The sequence below is a fragment of the Artemia franciscana genome, chromosome 3 (genome assembly GCF_032884065.1).
Source record: "Artemia franciscana chromosome 3, ASM3288406v1, whole genome shotgun sequence".
Lineage (NCBI taxonomy): Eukaryota > Metazoa > Arthropoda > Branchiopoda > Anostraca > Artemiidae > Artemia > Artemia franciscana.
The window spans coordinates 10,494,145-10,512,512 of record NC_088865.1 but is presented as its reverse complement, the minus strand read 5'-3'; the positions used below and the strand labels follow the sequence as shown (position 1 = coordinate 10,512,512).

At 33.7% G+C, this 18,368-nt stretch overlaps 1 protein-coding gene across 2 annotated transcripts in view; it reads left to right on the top strand.

Annotated features, from left to right (window-relative positions):
* Positions 1-17,615, top strand: part of LOC136024869 (zinc finger protein 664-like) — a 37,110-nt gene extending 19,495 nt beyond the window's left edge. Inside the window, exon 5 of one of the 2 annotated variants that reach the window (XM_065700391.1) lies at positions 11,717-17,615. In XM_065700391.1, the coding sequence (XP_065556463.1) occupies positions 11,717-12,771 (1,055 nt within the window). In that variant the 3' untranslated portion in view covers positions 12,772-17,615. The remainder of the gene's footprint in view (positions 1-11,716) is intronic. The other variant, XM_065700390.1, reaches the window with a different exon arrangement.
* The last annotated feature ends 753 nt before the right edge of the window (positions 17,616-18,368 follow it).

The following is an 18,368-nucleotide window of genomic DNA, read 5'->3' as shown; positions in this document are numbered from 1 at the left end:
TCAAGATTATGCTGTCACAACGGGGTTAAAAAGTAAAATATTCACTTTGTTTTACTGTCAAAAATTTGTTTTCAAGTTTTGCTATGGCACCGAGGCGATAAATTGATTGCATTACTTTTTTTGGCTGTCTGTTTTGATTTTTAGGTTTGCTTTTTTTTGCAAAGCAGGGTGGTTTATACAACACTGTTGTTTTTAGGGATTTGTATATTTTAGGGATTTGTATATTTTTTAGGGATTTGTATGGATTTGAGATTGTATGTAAGAAAGTAAATGTATGAGAAGTGCAAAAAGTATTAATTTAAGTTTTGGATTTTGGTGAGCAAATGGTGGCCACTTTACTGCCTAATTAAATTAAATTAAGTTTCATCTAATTAAAGCTCTGCATTATATGGCAACTCACCTCATCTGTTCGACCTAAAACATTAAAATAAAGGCCAAAGTCTTTAGAAGATTAATAAAGGTTCGTAAAAGTATATACTTAAAACTAAGTATATGAGTCAAAATATTCAAGGTCGAAGTAATCATTTACGAAGAATATATTTTCGAAAGATTGTTTATAAAAGAAGGCAAATAATTTTTTTTTGTTTTTTTTTTATCTAGCTGGTATAAATGGGTCTCTGAGACCTCAGTTTGAATCAGTGGATTGGCATCGATTATTTTTCAAACATTCACTTATAAAATGTTGATAAAAAGTGGAAATTCACACACCATGAGTTAACCACGGAAACAGAATGTAACTACTGCGTTACTTCAGAATTTCTCACATTCTCAATACCAACCAGTCACAAAATATAGTTATGTTTTTGTAAAGGGGTCGCATATAATTGTCCATAAAATTTTCGAAACTGCTATACATATTTTGATGCATGCCATCTAACCATATTTCCACGATTAGTTGTTTATCAACCAAAATTTTTACTGGACAATTTTCATTCTGAATACTAAATCTGAGTAAAATTTTTATTTTTGTACTCAACATATATACCGAGATTTAAAATTTGAATTGAATAGATGTGAAAATGTTAAGATTAAAATAAATTAATTAGAAATCTATCACAGCTTGAAACCCTGAGAATTTAAATCACCAATATATACCTATCAAACACAAAAATAACAAACACATAATTATTTGTTTTTTAAGGAGTATTTTGACTCATATACTTAGTTTGAAGCACATATCTACATGCATCTTTATTAGAGTCAATACTTTCTGACCATTTTGGTTTTTATTTGAATATTTTAGGATGAATAGAAGAGGAAATACTAACGAAGAGCTCTGAACTGACAGGACTAGCCATTATAAACATTCACCAAAATATTGAGGTAGACATCGACCGTGTAGACATCGACCGTAGATATGGTGGTTTTGGAAACTCAGAAATAAACTTTCCTTATAAAATTGTGAAATATGTAACTTTACTTAAATATACTTTAAAAATAGAACTAGAACTAGAAAAATAGAAATAGAACTTTAAAAAGGGGAAAGACACGTTGTTATGAAAAGTAAAATTTTGATTTGCAAATTTTTGAGATTTCGTTGACACTGTTAAAACACTATTTTTAAAATAAACAGTGGTTAGTTAATGCCTTATTGCCTATACTTAAAACCCTTGTTCTAAATTTCATCTATGCATTTCTATCTCTTTGTTCTGTTTTTCTTGTTACACCCCCAAAAGAACTAGTATATAATGTTTAATATATATTCTACGAATATACAAGTTATATCTGTATCCACATTTCCTTCTCTTCAATACTATCATGGTTATTAAGCGATGCCATAAAGTTAAGCGACATGCTACATTGCTTGACCTATACAAATTGTATAGGAGTGAATTATATATAAAATGATAATAAATATAATATAAATTTAAAATATAAGATTTAAAATATAATTTACAATTACAATTAACAAAACAATATACATACAATTAAATGTATACAATTGTAAATGTATTGTAATTGTAATTGTATACAATTTACAATAAAATATACAGTTTAAAATATAAATTGTATATAAAGAGTGCATGACCCAAAAAGATAGTTCAAGACCAATCTTTTATTTGACAACAAAAAGCTTAACTCACTCGCTATAGCGGTCAGAAGTGCAAAGGCAAAAAATTATCCAGAAAATATTAAATATTATATATATATTTTTATAGATGGTGAACAGCTTTTTTTTATGGTGGGGTGGTTCTTATGACTTACTGTTTTTGTATTAATTTTTTATAGCGTTTTAATTTAAATAGAATTATTAATACTTTAACCCTCACCAGATCTTAAATTAAATATCCAACCATTTCCACTACCTACCTACGACACTTAATTGTCGAGGTTCCCTTTAAATTGCAGGTGTTTCTTTGTTCGCAAGTTTATCGAAGTAATTTATAATGCCCCCCTCCCCTCCTAAAAAAAATAATGGATCCGCCCCTGTCAAGAATCATATTAGTATTGCTACTCTTTACAAATTCAAGCATGAGACTATGTCATTTTGTGGCACTCTAAAGATATCCGTCGCTTTTTATAATCAAATTTTAAAATATGAATAAATAGAAAAACGGGTATAGTATTTCTATATCGCATCCTTGTGGTATACGAAATTGTTTTCGCTTTTCATTATCATACTACCTAGGTTTGACGCTGCTAAAAGTAAAAGGGAGGTACATTAGTTAGCTGCTAAATTAAAAGAAACCTACACCAGTTAGTAGTACTGACAATCCCTCATCCCTTAAGATGACCTGGGCTATTGAACTAATTCTTAATTAAAACTCCCTGATTTGTCTTTGAAAATAGTTTCACCAATTCTTTTGACCAAATAAAAGATAAACTAATTTGCTTAAGTTTCTAGCCCCTCAACGAAGAGGATGATTAATGTTTATGTATTTGTATCAAACAACTAATGCCATCTACTTCGGATATGTACCAGATGGGAATTTTAACTTCATACGTAAATTAATACGTAAATTAAGTTTTATATTATTTAATATTTAGCTTAATATTCTATACGAACTAACTGATAAATTTTAACCTAGCACGTACTTGCTTCAAATTTAACCTAATACAAATTACCTGTGAACCTGAAATGATTTATTTGTAATGGCTTTAATATAAAATATAATAATGTTAAAATATGAGTTATTTAAAAAAAATTAAAAAAATATTTTTTCCTGATAGAAGGGATGAGCAAAGTTTAACCTTAAAACGAAACAAAAATTCCCTTAATTTGCGGGGAAATGTTTAGTGTTTTACTGAGAATAAGAAATCGACGCAATAGAACCAGATTAGGATCAGAAAAGTCCTAAAGAAGTCTGTAGTCCCAAAAACCTCAAATAACTCCAGTTTTCAGTAATTCTCTACATCTAGGGAGATATTACGATTCTGTATATTTGAACCAGTTTTGCAGGTATATATTGCAGAAGCTACAAAGCTATAATTTTAGTTCGTTTTATGTTTTAACTTGACTTATTACTTCCATCAGAAAGCCTTTGTCTATTGAAATTAATTTTGTTCATTTAATGTTTTGAAAGATAAACAATAAACCTTTAAGAAATATTAGTCTATCTCGTCAGCATGAGTTCTTGTTACAAATAGGGCATTGGACATGTTTTGTAATTCGCACCTATTTCAAATTTCCCCATGAACAATCTACAATTTAATAACATAAAGGACCTAAGTAGTATAGTTGCCTTAGTGTCTCTGAGGAGTTGAAGATAAATAAAATTAACTGTTCATGAAATGTTGTCCCATTATGGAATTGCGCTGGCTAAGGGAAGAACAATGTTGGCACAATGCATTATTTATTTGTTTCAGACCAGAGCACTTCGCATCGAATAAGTTGTCGTAGAAACTTCGAAAAGGGCTCATTCAATTGGAAATTCAGATGATTAGTGTCCTTTTTAATAGTTAAAAGTGATTTGAGGGCATCCAACCCCTCCCACACCCATCATTGTCCACAACATATCCAGTCAAGGTTTTTATATAGTCATTTTTTTCAACGTTGTTTAAAAGTATGAAATGATGTCTTTAAGGAAGGTAACACAGCCCTCAGGGCAAGGTTTGTAAGTTGTGTCCTGGGGGCACATAAGGTTTTTATAGAAACTTTGGAGGGGCCCATTGGATTAGTAACCTTAAGCTTTAGTGCCCTTTTTAAGAGTCAAAGTAATCGGAGGGCAGATACCCCCTCATCCCTCCTGCACACACACACACACACATCGTATTTTCCCAAAATGTATCGAGTAGAAATTTGGGGATTGCCATTTTATTTAAAATAATCTAAGTATAATATAGCTATCAAAGTACCATATAAGGCTTTTAGGGATAAAACAAACCCCCAGAGCCTGGGGACAAGGGTTTTAAACTATGCACCGGGGACATTTAGCGTTTTTATAGAACGGATGGCTATAGAAACTTTAGAGGAAGCTCATTTGGTGAGAATTGGAAGTTCTAGTTCCCTTTTAAGATTAAAAAGTGATTAAGGACAGCTTGCCCCCCTGACTACCCTTCTTCTCATCAATCGAATCTGATTGAAAGTGTGAGAGCAATTTTGCTCAAAATAGTCCAAAGAACATATAATAATGCCTTTAGGGTTAACACAACCCCCCAGTACCCTGGGGATAGGGTTGCAAGTCATGCCCTTGAGGGCATATAAGGTTTTTACGGAATGGATGGTCTTAAAGACATCCGATGGGGCTAATTTGATTTGAAATTGGAAGTTATAGTTGACATTTCAGAAGCTAAAAGTGATCTGAGAGCAGCCAGCCCCCCCCCCCCGTCACCCTCATGATTTTCCCAAATACATCCAATTAAAATTAAAAGACAGCAATTATGCTCATTTTAATTGAAGGATCTGAAAATTATCCTTTGAGGAAGACGCCCCTGCCCCCACAGCTCTCAGGGTAAGGGTTATGAGCTATACCCTTAGGGTATATAAGGTTTTTGTTGAAAGGGTGGTTGTATATACTTAGGAGGGGTCTCATTGGATTGGTAATAAGAATTTATAGTGCCCTTTTTAAGAGTCAAATTAATCAGAGAGCAGCTACCTCCCACAGGTCGTGATTCCCAAATTGCATCCAATAAAATTTTGAGGCAGTCATTTTTTTTCAAAATAGTCCAAAGATCATATAACAAGGCTTTTTGGGTTGATATAAACCACCAAAGCCTGGGGCCGAGGTTTATAAGTTATGCCCGTGGGCGTTTAGGGTTCTTATGGAAGGGGCGGCTGTATAAACTTTAGAGGTCACCAATTTGGCTGAAATCGGAAGTTTTAGTTTTTTTAAGAGTCAAAAGTGATGGAGCTAAACTAGCCACCTCTCCCCCTCCCCAATTACTCTTTTTTTCAACAAACACAACTGATTGAAATTTTGCGATGGCATTTTTTTTCAAATAGTCTAAAGAAAAATATAACATTGCATCCAGGGCTGACACAACCCTCGAGAGCCCTGGAGTAAGGGCTTTAAGTTATGCCCTCGAAGCATATAAGGTTTTTATGGAATGGATGATCGTATTCACTTCCGATGGGTTGTGTTAAGGCCATATCTTAATTTACACTTTACTGAAAGCAAAATACATTTAAAATTTTCACTTTTCACTTTGTTTTTATTTGTTTAAAATGTTTTTACTAGATATATGAAGAGGGGAGGGGGGCAAATGCTGATATTTATTCCTTAAAATCTTAATCATTTCTAATTTATTAAAATTATAATGAAATCCAAAACGAACTGAAATTACAATAAATAACCGAGTGAAACTGAAAACGAGCAGAAATTAACTTGAGTAGGGCTCAAAACCTAACTATGCCTTCCAAATGCCAGAATTAGCAGTTTAATGTGCATATGCTGATATGTATTCCTTAAAAATATCTAAGTTATATGACTTATTAAAGTTAAAAAAATGAAAACTTTATTTTCTTTCTTCATGAAAAAGGTATGTCCATATAAAAAGAACAGAAATTAATAAAAAAAAATTCCAAAAAATATGTTTTTCAAAGAGAAGTAAAGAATTACATTAAACCAAAAATAAATAAAAATTGAACTAAATATTTTACCAAGTGTAAAACTATCACCAATTAGTATCGATAAATAAATGAAACCCAAAAGGAACAAAATTACAATAAATAAATGAGTCTAACTCGAAACGAGGCCAGAACCTAACTAGCGCTTCACTGAAAAAAGTTAAATAAATGTGCATTACCAGTTTAATGTACATATGCTACTGCTACGACTACTAAAAACTCAACGCAGCACCAAGCCACCTGACGCCAACACAGCTACGCACGCTCTTCCTACATTTATTCAAAGCCTCCCTCTTTACACCCTCCCAAGAGTTCCCATTTCCTTTTAATCTTTCTTTATGACATCCCACCACCCCAGGCAAGGACGACCTGCTTTCCGTTTAGCCTTAGACGGTTGGCCGAAAAGAATAATTTTCTTCAATCTGTCATCCTTCATCTGCAGAACGTACCCTAGCCATCTCAACCTTTCTTTCATTATAGTCCGAGAAAGCAGGATTGAGCCACATTTTTGTACAGCATACTGTTTGACATACGGTCAGTCGGCCGGGTACCCAGAACAATCTATAGGCATTTTCTCTAGAAAATATCTAATAAATCTTCGTCCGCATTCTGGAGCGCCAATGCTTTAGATCCATGTTTGACCTCTGTCATCACTGTACCTTTCGGTATTCTAATTTTGGTTTGCAGACCTATCGTCCTATTCTTCCAAACTTTTCTTTAACTGTGAAAAAAAACACTGATCTTTGGCTATTCTACTTTTAACATCTTCACTGCTCCCACCGTCTTTACTAATAACTAAATAAAAAAAAACAAGTTTTTTTTAACTGAATGTAAGGAGCGACATTAAAAGTTAAAACGAACAGAAATTATTCTGTATATGGTTGTCTCCTCCTTAACGCCCCACTCTTTACGCTAAAGTTTTTTATTGTTTTAAAAAGTAGAGTTGTGAGAAAGAGTCAAACTTTAGCGTAAAGAGCTAGGCGTCGAGGAGGGGATAACTCCTTTCATACACGGAATAATTTCTATTCTTTTTAAGTTTTAATACCGCTCCTTAATTTCACTAAAAAAACTTGTTTTTATTTATTTAATTTCTGAACGTTTTTGAATTAATGCAGGTTTTGAATTTGGCTCACCGTACATGAATAATAAAAACGAAATTTGAACATTAATTTTACTGTTTTGGCTAAATGGCATTCTTAAAGTTTTGATCAGACGATTTTCACGTAAAAAGGGGGTAGGGAGGGAGCCTAGTTGCCCTCCAAAGTTTTGGTGACTTAAAAAGGTCACTGAAACTTAATTTTATTTACGAACGTTTTTGTTAGTAATAAATACACATATCCTACAAATTAACTTGCGTAACGAACTTCTATTACTTATATGAGGGGAATCGCCCCCTCGTCAATGCCTCACTCTTTACACTAAAGTTCGAATTTTGTTCTAATTCTTTAAGAATGACTCCTGAATCACAAATGTCGTTTCATTAGAATAAATAGCTCTTTTAAAATCACTAAAAATACTTTAGTGTAAAGAGCGGAGTATTGAGGAGGGGAGGGCCCCCCTCATTTACCTAATAATTTCTGTTTGTTTTAAGTTTTAATGTTGCTCCTTACTTTCAGTTAAAAAACCTTTTTTATTTAATTTCTCATTGTTTTTTAAAAAATAATGCTGGAAAATCCAGTGCCCTTCATGGAAATTATTTTTCCCCGTGATACATTCCTCCACAGAAAGATCCTTTTACTTAACCCCCTCCGTCCGACTCCCCTCACACCACCAGGAAAAAAAACCTGAGAACGTCAGTATACTTCTCAATAACCAATACTATATGCAAACAGTGGGCAAAGTTTATAACCTGCAGCCCTTCCCCCAGGGACAATGGGGATGAAGTCACCCTCAAAGACATAGTTAATAGATTTTTCGACTATGCTGAACAAAATGACTCTCCAAATTTTGATCCAGTGACTTTGAGAAAAATAACCGTTGGAGGGGACCTAGTTACCCTCCATTTTTCGTCACTTAAAAAGAGCACTTGAACTTTTAATTTCCGTTAGAATTAGCCCTCCCGTGACATTCTAGGACCACTGGGTCGATACGATCACCCCTGAGAAAAAAAAACAAATTAACAAGCATCCGTGATCTTTCTTCTAGCAAAAAATAAAAACATCCAGAGGGTGGGATTTTCATTAAGATTCTATGGCTTTTAAGGGGTGTTTCCTCCTTTTTTCGAAAATAAGGCAACTATACTCAGGCTCGTAACTTTTGATGGGTAAGACGTGATGAAACTTACGTATTTAAAATCAGCATGAAAATTTGATTCTTTTGATGTATTTAGTGGTATCACAATTTCGCTTTTAGAGTTTTGGTTACTATTGAGCCGGATCGCTCCCTATTACAGTTCGTTACCACGAACTGTTTTATACTATCAAGGTAGGTGTAGCGGCCGTCCTGATCAGTCTTTTGTTACCCAACGTCACCTCTTCATCTTCACTTATTCCTAGCTTTAGTGGCTTAGTCTTCTTAACACTAATTTTCAAACCTATTCTAGCACCCTGAACTCGCGAAACCTCTAAAAGTTCCTTCATTTTTGCTCACACTTTCATTTAAGATGCTTAAATCATCAGCATAATCTATGTGCATGAGAGTTTTCCCTCCCCATTTGATTTCGTGATCTCTCAGTACCTTTCCTATGCTCCTTAAGACGAAGTCCGTCAAACTGATCCATATAAAGAAGGATAGAACACAACCCTGCTTAACTCCTGACTTAATACAAAACCAGCTGCTAACTTCATTTCCTACCTTAATCGCTGGAGTTTTTTTTCTCGTACATAGCACTAATCACTTAAATGTATTTGTCTGGTATACCATACAAGGATAAGACCTTTGCTAAAGCTCTTCTATCAACATAATCCAACGCTTGCTCATAATTTATAAAACTGAAGACCAGAGGTGTTTGAGAACTAAGGCACTTCTCGATTATTAACCTAAGAATAAAAATTTGATTGACACATCCTCTGTCTTTTCTAAAACCGCACTGTTCTTCTCTTGAAACTTTGCCCGCAGCTACTCTCAGTTTAAACAGTATCATATTACTAAGTAATTTGCTACCTACAGGGACCGGACCAATGCTTCGATAATTACGATACTCTCTTATCACATTTCTTAAACGGTGGTTTAATTAAGGTTTTCTTAAAATTGTTAGGTACTTCCCGTTTTTTTGCAAATCATCTTCACAATCTTCATTTACTTATTTTTAATCTCAGAGCCACCATATCTAAGAAACTCATTTACCACACTATCAGAACTCAGATAATTCTTGTACAAACTTCTTTTCTCTATTCAACAAAATGGTTTTTCACTAATATTCCTAGCTGCAGTCTTAACTTTCTTCCCTAAGATACCATTGGCAACTCCACAAGTTGTATTTCTAAAATTATTCTAACCATCTTCCAAATTATCACACTTTAAACTCTCAAGTTTAGTATTCAGTTGCTCCTGGAAAGTTTCTCTCAGATTCTTATTGTGGAGTCTACCAACATCATAACTTTTGGGGGGTAGATACCCTTCCGAAATTTCAGCTTTAAATTAACCCTGGACACCACTAGATGGTGATCTTTACTTTTGTTATCAATAACTGCACTTCTCTATGCCCTAGTATCTTTCATTGATCCTGTCAGTCTTCGGTTTACTATAACATAATCAATAAGGTTTGATGTCTTACCATAACGTGAATACCATGTCAACCAAACGCCTAAATTAAGTTAAAAATTAAGTGTAATAATATTGGCGCAAAAATAATCACAGGCCGATTTGGCATGTTGTGATAGACTAAACCTTTTCAATGGCCAATATTAACCGGTTCAACACCAACACCAAATTCAACACCAAACACCAAATGCACTGCAAATTCAAAAAGTTCAATACCAAATGCACTGCATTGATTCATTTAAAAATACAACAATTAAGACGATAATGGATAATGCGGAATGATAAGAGAAATAAATGTTTAAATGAGCACATTTATAACAGTTGGTTTCAAAAATTAATTTATGGGAATTTTAAGTGTCACAGAAGCATTGATAGCTTATTTGATGTCTAATATCCGTATTTACACCTGTTTTTGTTTTGATGCTATAAACTTTTATTGGAATTTTGCCAAAACAAATTTCGATATTGCACAAAAAATTGAAGTATTTAATTGAACATTTGCATTCTTTGTATTCTTATTCGTATTGTAAGTGAACACTAAATAAACATAATTCTTTCATTTCATATGGTAGTACATAAAACTCCACTATCAATAAAAGAGGTCAGTCATGACATTTAGCAGTTAAGAATAGTAGGTAAGCTAACTATCCTCACAGGAGGGATGGGGGATAAGTTTGCACTTTTACAAATCTGGCCAATGGTTTTACTGACTTTTTTGCCACAAATGAAGATTACTTGGCAATGCGGGTCTAATTAACGTGGCTTTTGGCACTGATTTCATTTATAGGTATAACTAACTAGTTAAATTCAAATATCAAACGAATTTTGGCTGGGACCTCGAGTTCTGAAGATATAATTAATCAAACAGCTAAATTTAAATCTCAGCAGTTTATCAGGTTTTACCATTAAACCTGAAAAATTCATGCTAAAACAACTATTCGCAACTTTAAAAGTTTTTTTCGCGGGATGCTCTTAAGTTCATTTTGTTGGAACACTTTCAAACTGATACAGTAATCCGGCATCATATGAGCATCCAATCTTTTTTAGAGTGATAATGATATGTTTTAATACAGTTTGCTTGTATCATTCTCTTTTCAAACTCGAGCAGTAAATTGCCGTCTGAAGATAAGCAATCTTATCTTTCTTGGTAGCTATCCCTCATAGTCAATGTCTTTGTGAAGTCGCTCCCCTTGCTCTTAATCAATGACACCTAAATTCTTCTTAAACCCGTTTTAATGGTTTTTTAATTGGTGAACTTTTTAATTGGTTTAACGTTTTTTAATTGGTTTTTAATTGGCTACTTTTGAAGATAAATAAGGTTGTCCCCCCAAACTATTTTGAACAAAATGTTTATCTCAAAATTGATCAAGTTTATTTTGGGGAAAAGGTTAGGGAGGGGTACTAGTTATCTACACTTGAATGTTAAAAAGGGCACTAGGACAACCAATTTCCAATCGAGTGAGCCCACTCTTGGTATCACCTTTCTCCGGTATTTCACCCTTGTTGGTGGTAATCCTCCATAGGCTTTATGTCTTAGTGAAAGGTTTCCCTTCCTCACCACTTGTGGCAACTAAAGTCTCTGGAAAATAGTTAAATGGCTATGTAAATAGTGAACTTGAATACTCGTGTTACAACCAATACTCCAAAAACGTGTAAGCATCTGGTATACCAGAGTGACACAGTATTCAGCTATTCAGTTAACTAAAAAAAATTTGGACTTCAGTGAATGATTTGTATTATTTTTGCTCTTTCTCTTTCATTTAAAAAATAAATATAATATTTGTTATCCGTCTCTCCTCTATTTGTACTTGGAATAAACACTAGGATTTTTTTTTCATTGTTCAAGTTTTCATTTTCGCTCTTTACTTACGTCAGAATAATTAATTTTAAAACTAATGTAAGTACCTGCAGGAGATTAAGCAGAGCGATCAAAAATTAAGTTAGTAGTTAAAACATATCGAAAGATAGAATTTATTTTTTAATTCCTTGGACTTTTTAAACTTTAAGGTCACTTTTCACCACACGTATCTGGACTGCACATACAGAAAAATTCTTCACTAGTTGTTTCAAAGAATCCATCTACTAGTGGCACCTCAAATTCTTGTACATCGGAATCTTCAGCAAAAGGCTTAGAAAACCAGAAAACACGCTTGAAAAGTTGCATGCAAAGTGAAAAGGAAAGAAAATTGGAACGGCATCATACAACATATAAAGGGGAAAAGACATGTAAATGTGACGTATGTGACAAGACCTTTTCTAGAGCGCAGTATTTGAAACGGCATCAAATAGTACATACAGGTGAGAAGCCATTTAAATGTGATGTATGTGGCATGACCTTTTCTAGAGCACAGTATTTGAAACGGCATCAAAGAGTACATACCGGTGAGAAGCCATTTAAATGTTACGTTTGTGACAAGACCTTTTCTCATGCTCATGTTTTAAACACGCACCAAAGAGTGCATACAGGTGAGAAACCGTTTAAGTGTGATGCATGTGGCAAGACCTTTTCCCAAGCAGTAGCTTTGAACACACATAAAAGAGTGCATACCGGTGAGAAACCATTTAAATGTGAGATATGTGACAAGACCTTTTCCCAAGCTCATGTTTTAAACACGCACAAAAGAGTGCATACAGGTGAGAAACCGTTCAAATGTGAAGTATGTGACAAGACCTTTTCTCAAGCAGCAATTTTGAACTCACATCGAAAAGTGCATACTGGGGAGAAGCCGTTTAAGTGTGATGTATGTGACAAGACCTTTTCTCAAGCTCATGTTTTAAGCACGCACCAAAGAGTGCATACAGGTGAGAAGCCGTTCAAATGTGATGTATGTGACAAGACCTTTTCTCTAGCTAATATTTTAAACGCGCACCACAGAGTACATACAGGTGAGAAACCGTTCAAATGTGGTGTATGTAGCAAGACCTTTTCTCAAGCAGGAACGTTGAACTCGCATCAGAAAGTGCATACCGGTGAGAAGCCGTTTAAATGTGATATATGTAAAAAATGTTTTTCTCTATCCTACAATTTGAAAAAGCATCAAAAAATGCATGCAAGTGAGTAAACTTTTAAATTTAATTATGTGACATGACTACTTCTCTAATGGGCACCTTGAACACAGATTACATAGTGTATATGGTTGAGAAACCTTTTAAATGTGATCTATGTGGAAACCTTTTTTCTAAAGCATATTTTGAAGAGGCAATAAAGATTTTATAAAGGTGAGAAGCTGTTTCAATGTGATTTATTTAAATATACTTCTCTATGTCCTTTAACTCCAATACGGACCAAAGAGTACATACGGGTAAGTAGCTAATTAAATCTTCTTTATATGTGAGCTGAGTTTTTAAAATAATCTTGTTTAAATACAAATCAAAGACTGCATACCGGTGAGAAACCCTTTAATTGCGATACGTGTAAAGAAAACTTTTCTTATTTGAGTAATTGTTATAGTCATCAAAGAGTGAATGCAGGAGTTTAGGAAGATTTTAAGATCCATGTTGGCTAATTCTCATATTTGAATTAGCACTTTATGTGTATAGTTTCCTAGTCATTTGGCAAGTGAAGCTCGTCTTTTCACCCAATAACATATGTTGACCTTAACAAGTAGAGGAAAACGAATGCCTTTTTTGTAGAATTTTTTTCTTAAAGGGACTATCCCAAAAGAAACAAAAGTCTATATTGTCTTAAACTGAAATGCATAATATTCAGGATTTTGATACAACCCAAAATTTTCACAAGAAAACAAGATATTATTAGTTCACATTTGTTTCATTTAGTTCAACCAAAGATGAAAAAAGAAGGTGAAAAGAATCACAATGCTAAATAAAGGAGAACCATGGAATAGTTGACAAAAACATATTTTTTGGCTTATTATGTTTTTATTTTTATTTCTTATTTAAATGATCCTCACCGACTTCATCGGGTTTTGATTTTTTTCAAAAATCAGCTAGATAAAGTTCAGCCAAAGGGGGACAGAGCTGCGCCACTTCGTCTGTAGTATTTTTCAGTCACTTTTTCTATTTGGACTAGAAGTCCTAGCCGTAGAAAAAAGAAAAAAGAAAGCTTAAAAACATTGCTTTGCCCGTAAAGTATATTTGAAAAGACCCAAAATTATATTTTTGAAAAAGGCCATATTTTTCTGTACTTGGGAAAAATTTTGTTTCTTAAAAAAGAATAAAATATTTAACTTCGAAACAGTATTTGAATGCGACCTGGTTTTAAAATTGGCTAAAAAATTGTATTTTCAGAATTCTTAATTTTGTTGGCTAGCCTATGTAGACAAGATTATTTATTTGAGAGGGAGGTGGCCTGCAAAATTGCTCAAATTGGCACTAACTCACAGCCCTTGGCCGAGGTGAGCAAAATTTTGAGAAACCTGAAAGACTTGTTTGCTCTAAAATACGCGCCGGTGCTGTCCAGAATCAGGATTCAAACTAGAGCCCTAATTTTGTTTGATTGGTATTGGCTGAGCCATATTTTCATATTCCCAATGAAAAAACTTTATTTAAAACTTTGAAAATAAAGTTTTACTTTATTTTTATTATCTGAACTTATGGTGACAAGTTTGTAGTCTAAGGGGAAATTTATCCACAAAAAAAGTAGCAAAAGAGCGACTCCCCTCCTTCCCAAAAATTGACTAAATATGTATGTTTTTAATTTGTTAACTTACTACATTAAGTTCCTTTGCTAAGCAGACCCTAAGGTGTAAAATTAGAAATTTAAATTGGAGACTCAGTTCCTTTGACTCCCTAGAAAATTGTCCAAAATTTAGTATTCTTTGAATGATCGTCTAGATTTTAATTTTCTGCCCCCAAGACCAAAAAGAATCAAAGATATGTGTCTCAAATCAGCTTAAAAATTCATCTATTGCTTCAGAATCTTTTGTCAAGAGTATGCTAATGTGGAAAAAAATTTATGAAAACTTTTTTGTTTGGTTTATCAAGCCCAGTTATTGGTTATTCATAAAGCCTTAAAGTTTATCTGAATTTAAGAACCCTCTCCCCTATATTTCCAAGCATTATTCAAAACTTGCTGATTTATTGTGACCTTTTCCAAATGACATAGTTCGCCATTGAGAACCAACTCTTGGTGACGAATAACTATAAAAAGTTTTAGAGATCATAGCCTTTTGTATACAGATAATTTGGTATGAGATAATTTGTATAGATGATGTGGTTAAGTTGGATACCGCTGCGAAAAATCCAGTAGAAATAATTTTTTGAATTGAATGTTATGTTTGAGTAAAGAGGGGGGGGGGGCAGAAGCATTGTTGTTATATATTATGACAAGTCAAGTTGCCATATCGTTCCAAACCGTATTGATTGACTATAATTCAAGGGTTAAAGAAGTATTATCATTAAAGCTCCAAAGAGTCCTGTGGTGGCGCAGTGGATTTGACCTTAGCTTGGCAATACGGGACCCAGAGATCGAATCACGCTGCAGGAATGCACTGCAGGGCTGACGCAGGGACCATAGTAGTCAAGAAGCGTCGTTAATTCTTAAATAATAATAATTAAAGCTCCAATAACTCGTATGCTTGGAAACTTGATTGTTGCATCCAGTCAACCCGTGATCTGAAAACAATGCTGTTGCTCTATGCAAACAGTAAGACTGGGAAATTCTAGCTCTTCTAGATAATCAAGTGTTGTAATATTTATTTTATTATTATTATTTTTAACTGATTTTAAGTCTGGTAAGGTCTTGTCCCTCTGGTTGCAAAAATCGACATCTTGGAGCAAAAAAAGCCGGATATTCTCAAACTAAGTTGTGGGGCAGTGGAAAAAAAATTACCGAGCTTAGATTGAAAATGAGAACCGATTAACCGAGTAAATTAGAGTTAATTCGAGATTAACCGAGAACCGAAATAAAATTAACCGAGCTTAGATTGATAATTTTACTTGTCTGTTTGAAGTTTTTGGCAAGTTAAAAGTGAAAAAAAATCGTCTGTTTGCTACTTCAAACCACAGACAAAAAGTAAATTATATGATGATATGATGAAGATAATGATGCAGAAATATATAAGTAGTATAAAGTAGAGCAGTATTCAAAATCGAAGTATAATATTATATGACAGAAGTCTATGTGCCCCATCTTACAAGGTCAGAAAAGGTTTGGGCCTTTAAACTGTGCATGATGACGTCCATGCATGCTGAGGATAGGCGAGTATAAACACCAAATTGATTGGTACCATTTCAGTTGGACTCGTATAAGGTAAGTTTTGTCTGTGTTTCCGACTATGTATTTTAGTGGTTGCTGCAATTTTGAATAATTTCTTCCTTTTTTTTTCTCTCTTGTTAGATTCGTGTAAAATTTGCTGAGCTCCCTTCTGAAGAAAAATTATATCCAAGATTTTGTTTTAATTATATTTATGGTGTGCTACTAAAAATTCTTGGTTTAGTCTTATGCACAATATAGGGGCAAGACCGCTGCTCAACATCTATCACTCCTATCTCATAAAAAAATTATTCCCATTATAAAAAAAAATGCTAATTTCAATTTGAAGACAGGGGGATTGCTGTTTTTGGTATATGGTTGGTTTTTCTGATGAGTAAATACACCCAATGTTCGTCAAACCTATTGCAATCAAAATTTTCATGTTTTGTCTTCATTGTTTGTTTTAGAATTGCATATAACAGCATAAATTATGTCCGCGTCCAGTTTTGATTCTGATGTCAAAAATATCCCGTTTTAGTGTTGCTCTCAATTTTCCCTTGATTTTTTTTTTTTTTTTTTTGCTACTAATATCAGATTAATGAAATGCCAAGAAAAGAAATGTCAAAAAAAGTATATATTTTGATTTCGAGTTTTGACAGATTGAAACTAAAGAGCTTTTCTAATATTCTACGACAATTGTTTGACCCGAGCAGCTCTCTTGACTGTTGAGTTTTAAAATACCCTAAATAATTACGTATCATATTAATTAATATGGACACTAAGAAAAGGTTTGGGGGTAAAAACTAGCCAATGAATACAAAACCTGGGTGGAACCACCATTAAAATAAAAATGAATAAAAACGATAAACCAGCGTTATGTCTTATTTATTTAATATTTTTTAATGATATGGAACAACATTTTTTTCATTGACTGAGTTGAGAAGCAAAAGGGGACAAAATAGGAATCTGTACAGAAAGATCTTGGGGAGGTCGAATTGTGGATGTTCAGTACCTCTTAGAAAATGTTTTCCGTGCGAGGGTTTGTTAATGCAAGTATTTTTTTTTCTTAGAACCATGCAAAATTAAATTGCACGATCCAGAGAATCGATGAATATTATTTTATATGTAATTTTTTTATTTTGTTTAATATATATTTTATGTTTACTAAATGAATTTGTTTTCACTTTTAAAAAGTGATTTCGTTTTCGTTTTGTGATATCATTTATAGTTTTGTCTATGTTTCATGGTTTTTTTTTATGTAATAAAGTGATGTGTCTCTTTAATGTTAGTTAATACATAGTAGCATTTCTTATTGTTAAACGTTTATAAAAGTAAAAGTTTTAATGCTTGTAACTGTATTATATATTGTTATTTTTATGGTTTTATATTAACTTGTTAAATTAAAAATTATCATTCCCAATATTTATTTTAAAGCTTGATTTTAAAGTTGTTGATTAATTTTTTATTTTTTTTTTACATTTTGGAAATTTATCGAGATTCAACATTGAGATCCAATAGAATTATTATAACCATTCTTTCCTTTAATATTTATATATATTTTACTGAACTATTTTTTTTTCTTTTCTTTTTTCTGGCACTTGGTATTAACCAAGTGACAGATAGCGATCGTAAATTCTGTCGGTCTGTCCTGGTTTTTCTACTTTAGGCACTTCCAGGTAAGCTAGGACGATGAAATTTGGCAGGCGTATCAGGAACCAAACCAGATTAAATTAGAAATCGTCATTTCCCCGATTTGACCATCTGGGGGGGGGGGAGTGAGGGGACGGTTAAATCGGAAAAAATAGAAAAAAGGAGGTATTTTTAACTTACGAACAGGTGATCGGATCTTAATGAAATTCGATTTTGGGAAGGATATCGTGTCTCAGAGCTCTTATTTTAATCCCGACCGGATCATGTGACATTGGGGTAGTTGGGGTGGGGAAACCTAAAGTCTTGGAAAACACTTGGAGTGGAGGGATCGGGATGGAACTTATTGGTAAAAATAAGCACAAGTCCTAGATACGTGATTGATATAAACGGAATGGATCCGCTCTCTTTGGGGGAGTTGGGGGGAGGGTTAATTCCGAAAAATGAGATGTTTTTAACTTATGAAGGAGCGATCGGACCTTATTGAAATTTGATATTTCGAAGGATATAGTGTCTCAGAGCTCTTATTTTAAGTCCCGACCGTATCCGGTGACATTGGGGGAGTTAGGAGGGAGCTTAAAATCTTGGAAAACGCTTAGCGCCGAGAGATCGGGATGAAACTTGGTTGTAAAAATAATCACAAGTCCTAGATACGTGATTGACATAACCGGAATGGATCCGGTCTCTTTGGGGGAGTTGAGGGGGAGGGTTAATTCTAAAAATTAGAAAAAATGAGGTATTTTTAACTTACAAAGGAGTAATCAGATCTTACTGAAACTTGATGTTTGGAAGAAAATCGTGTCTCAGAGCTCTTATTTTAAATCCCGACCGGATCCGGTGACATTGGGGGGGGGGAAC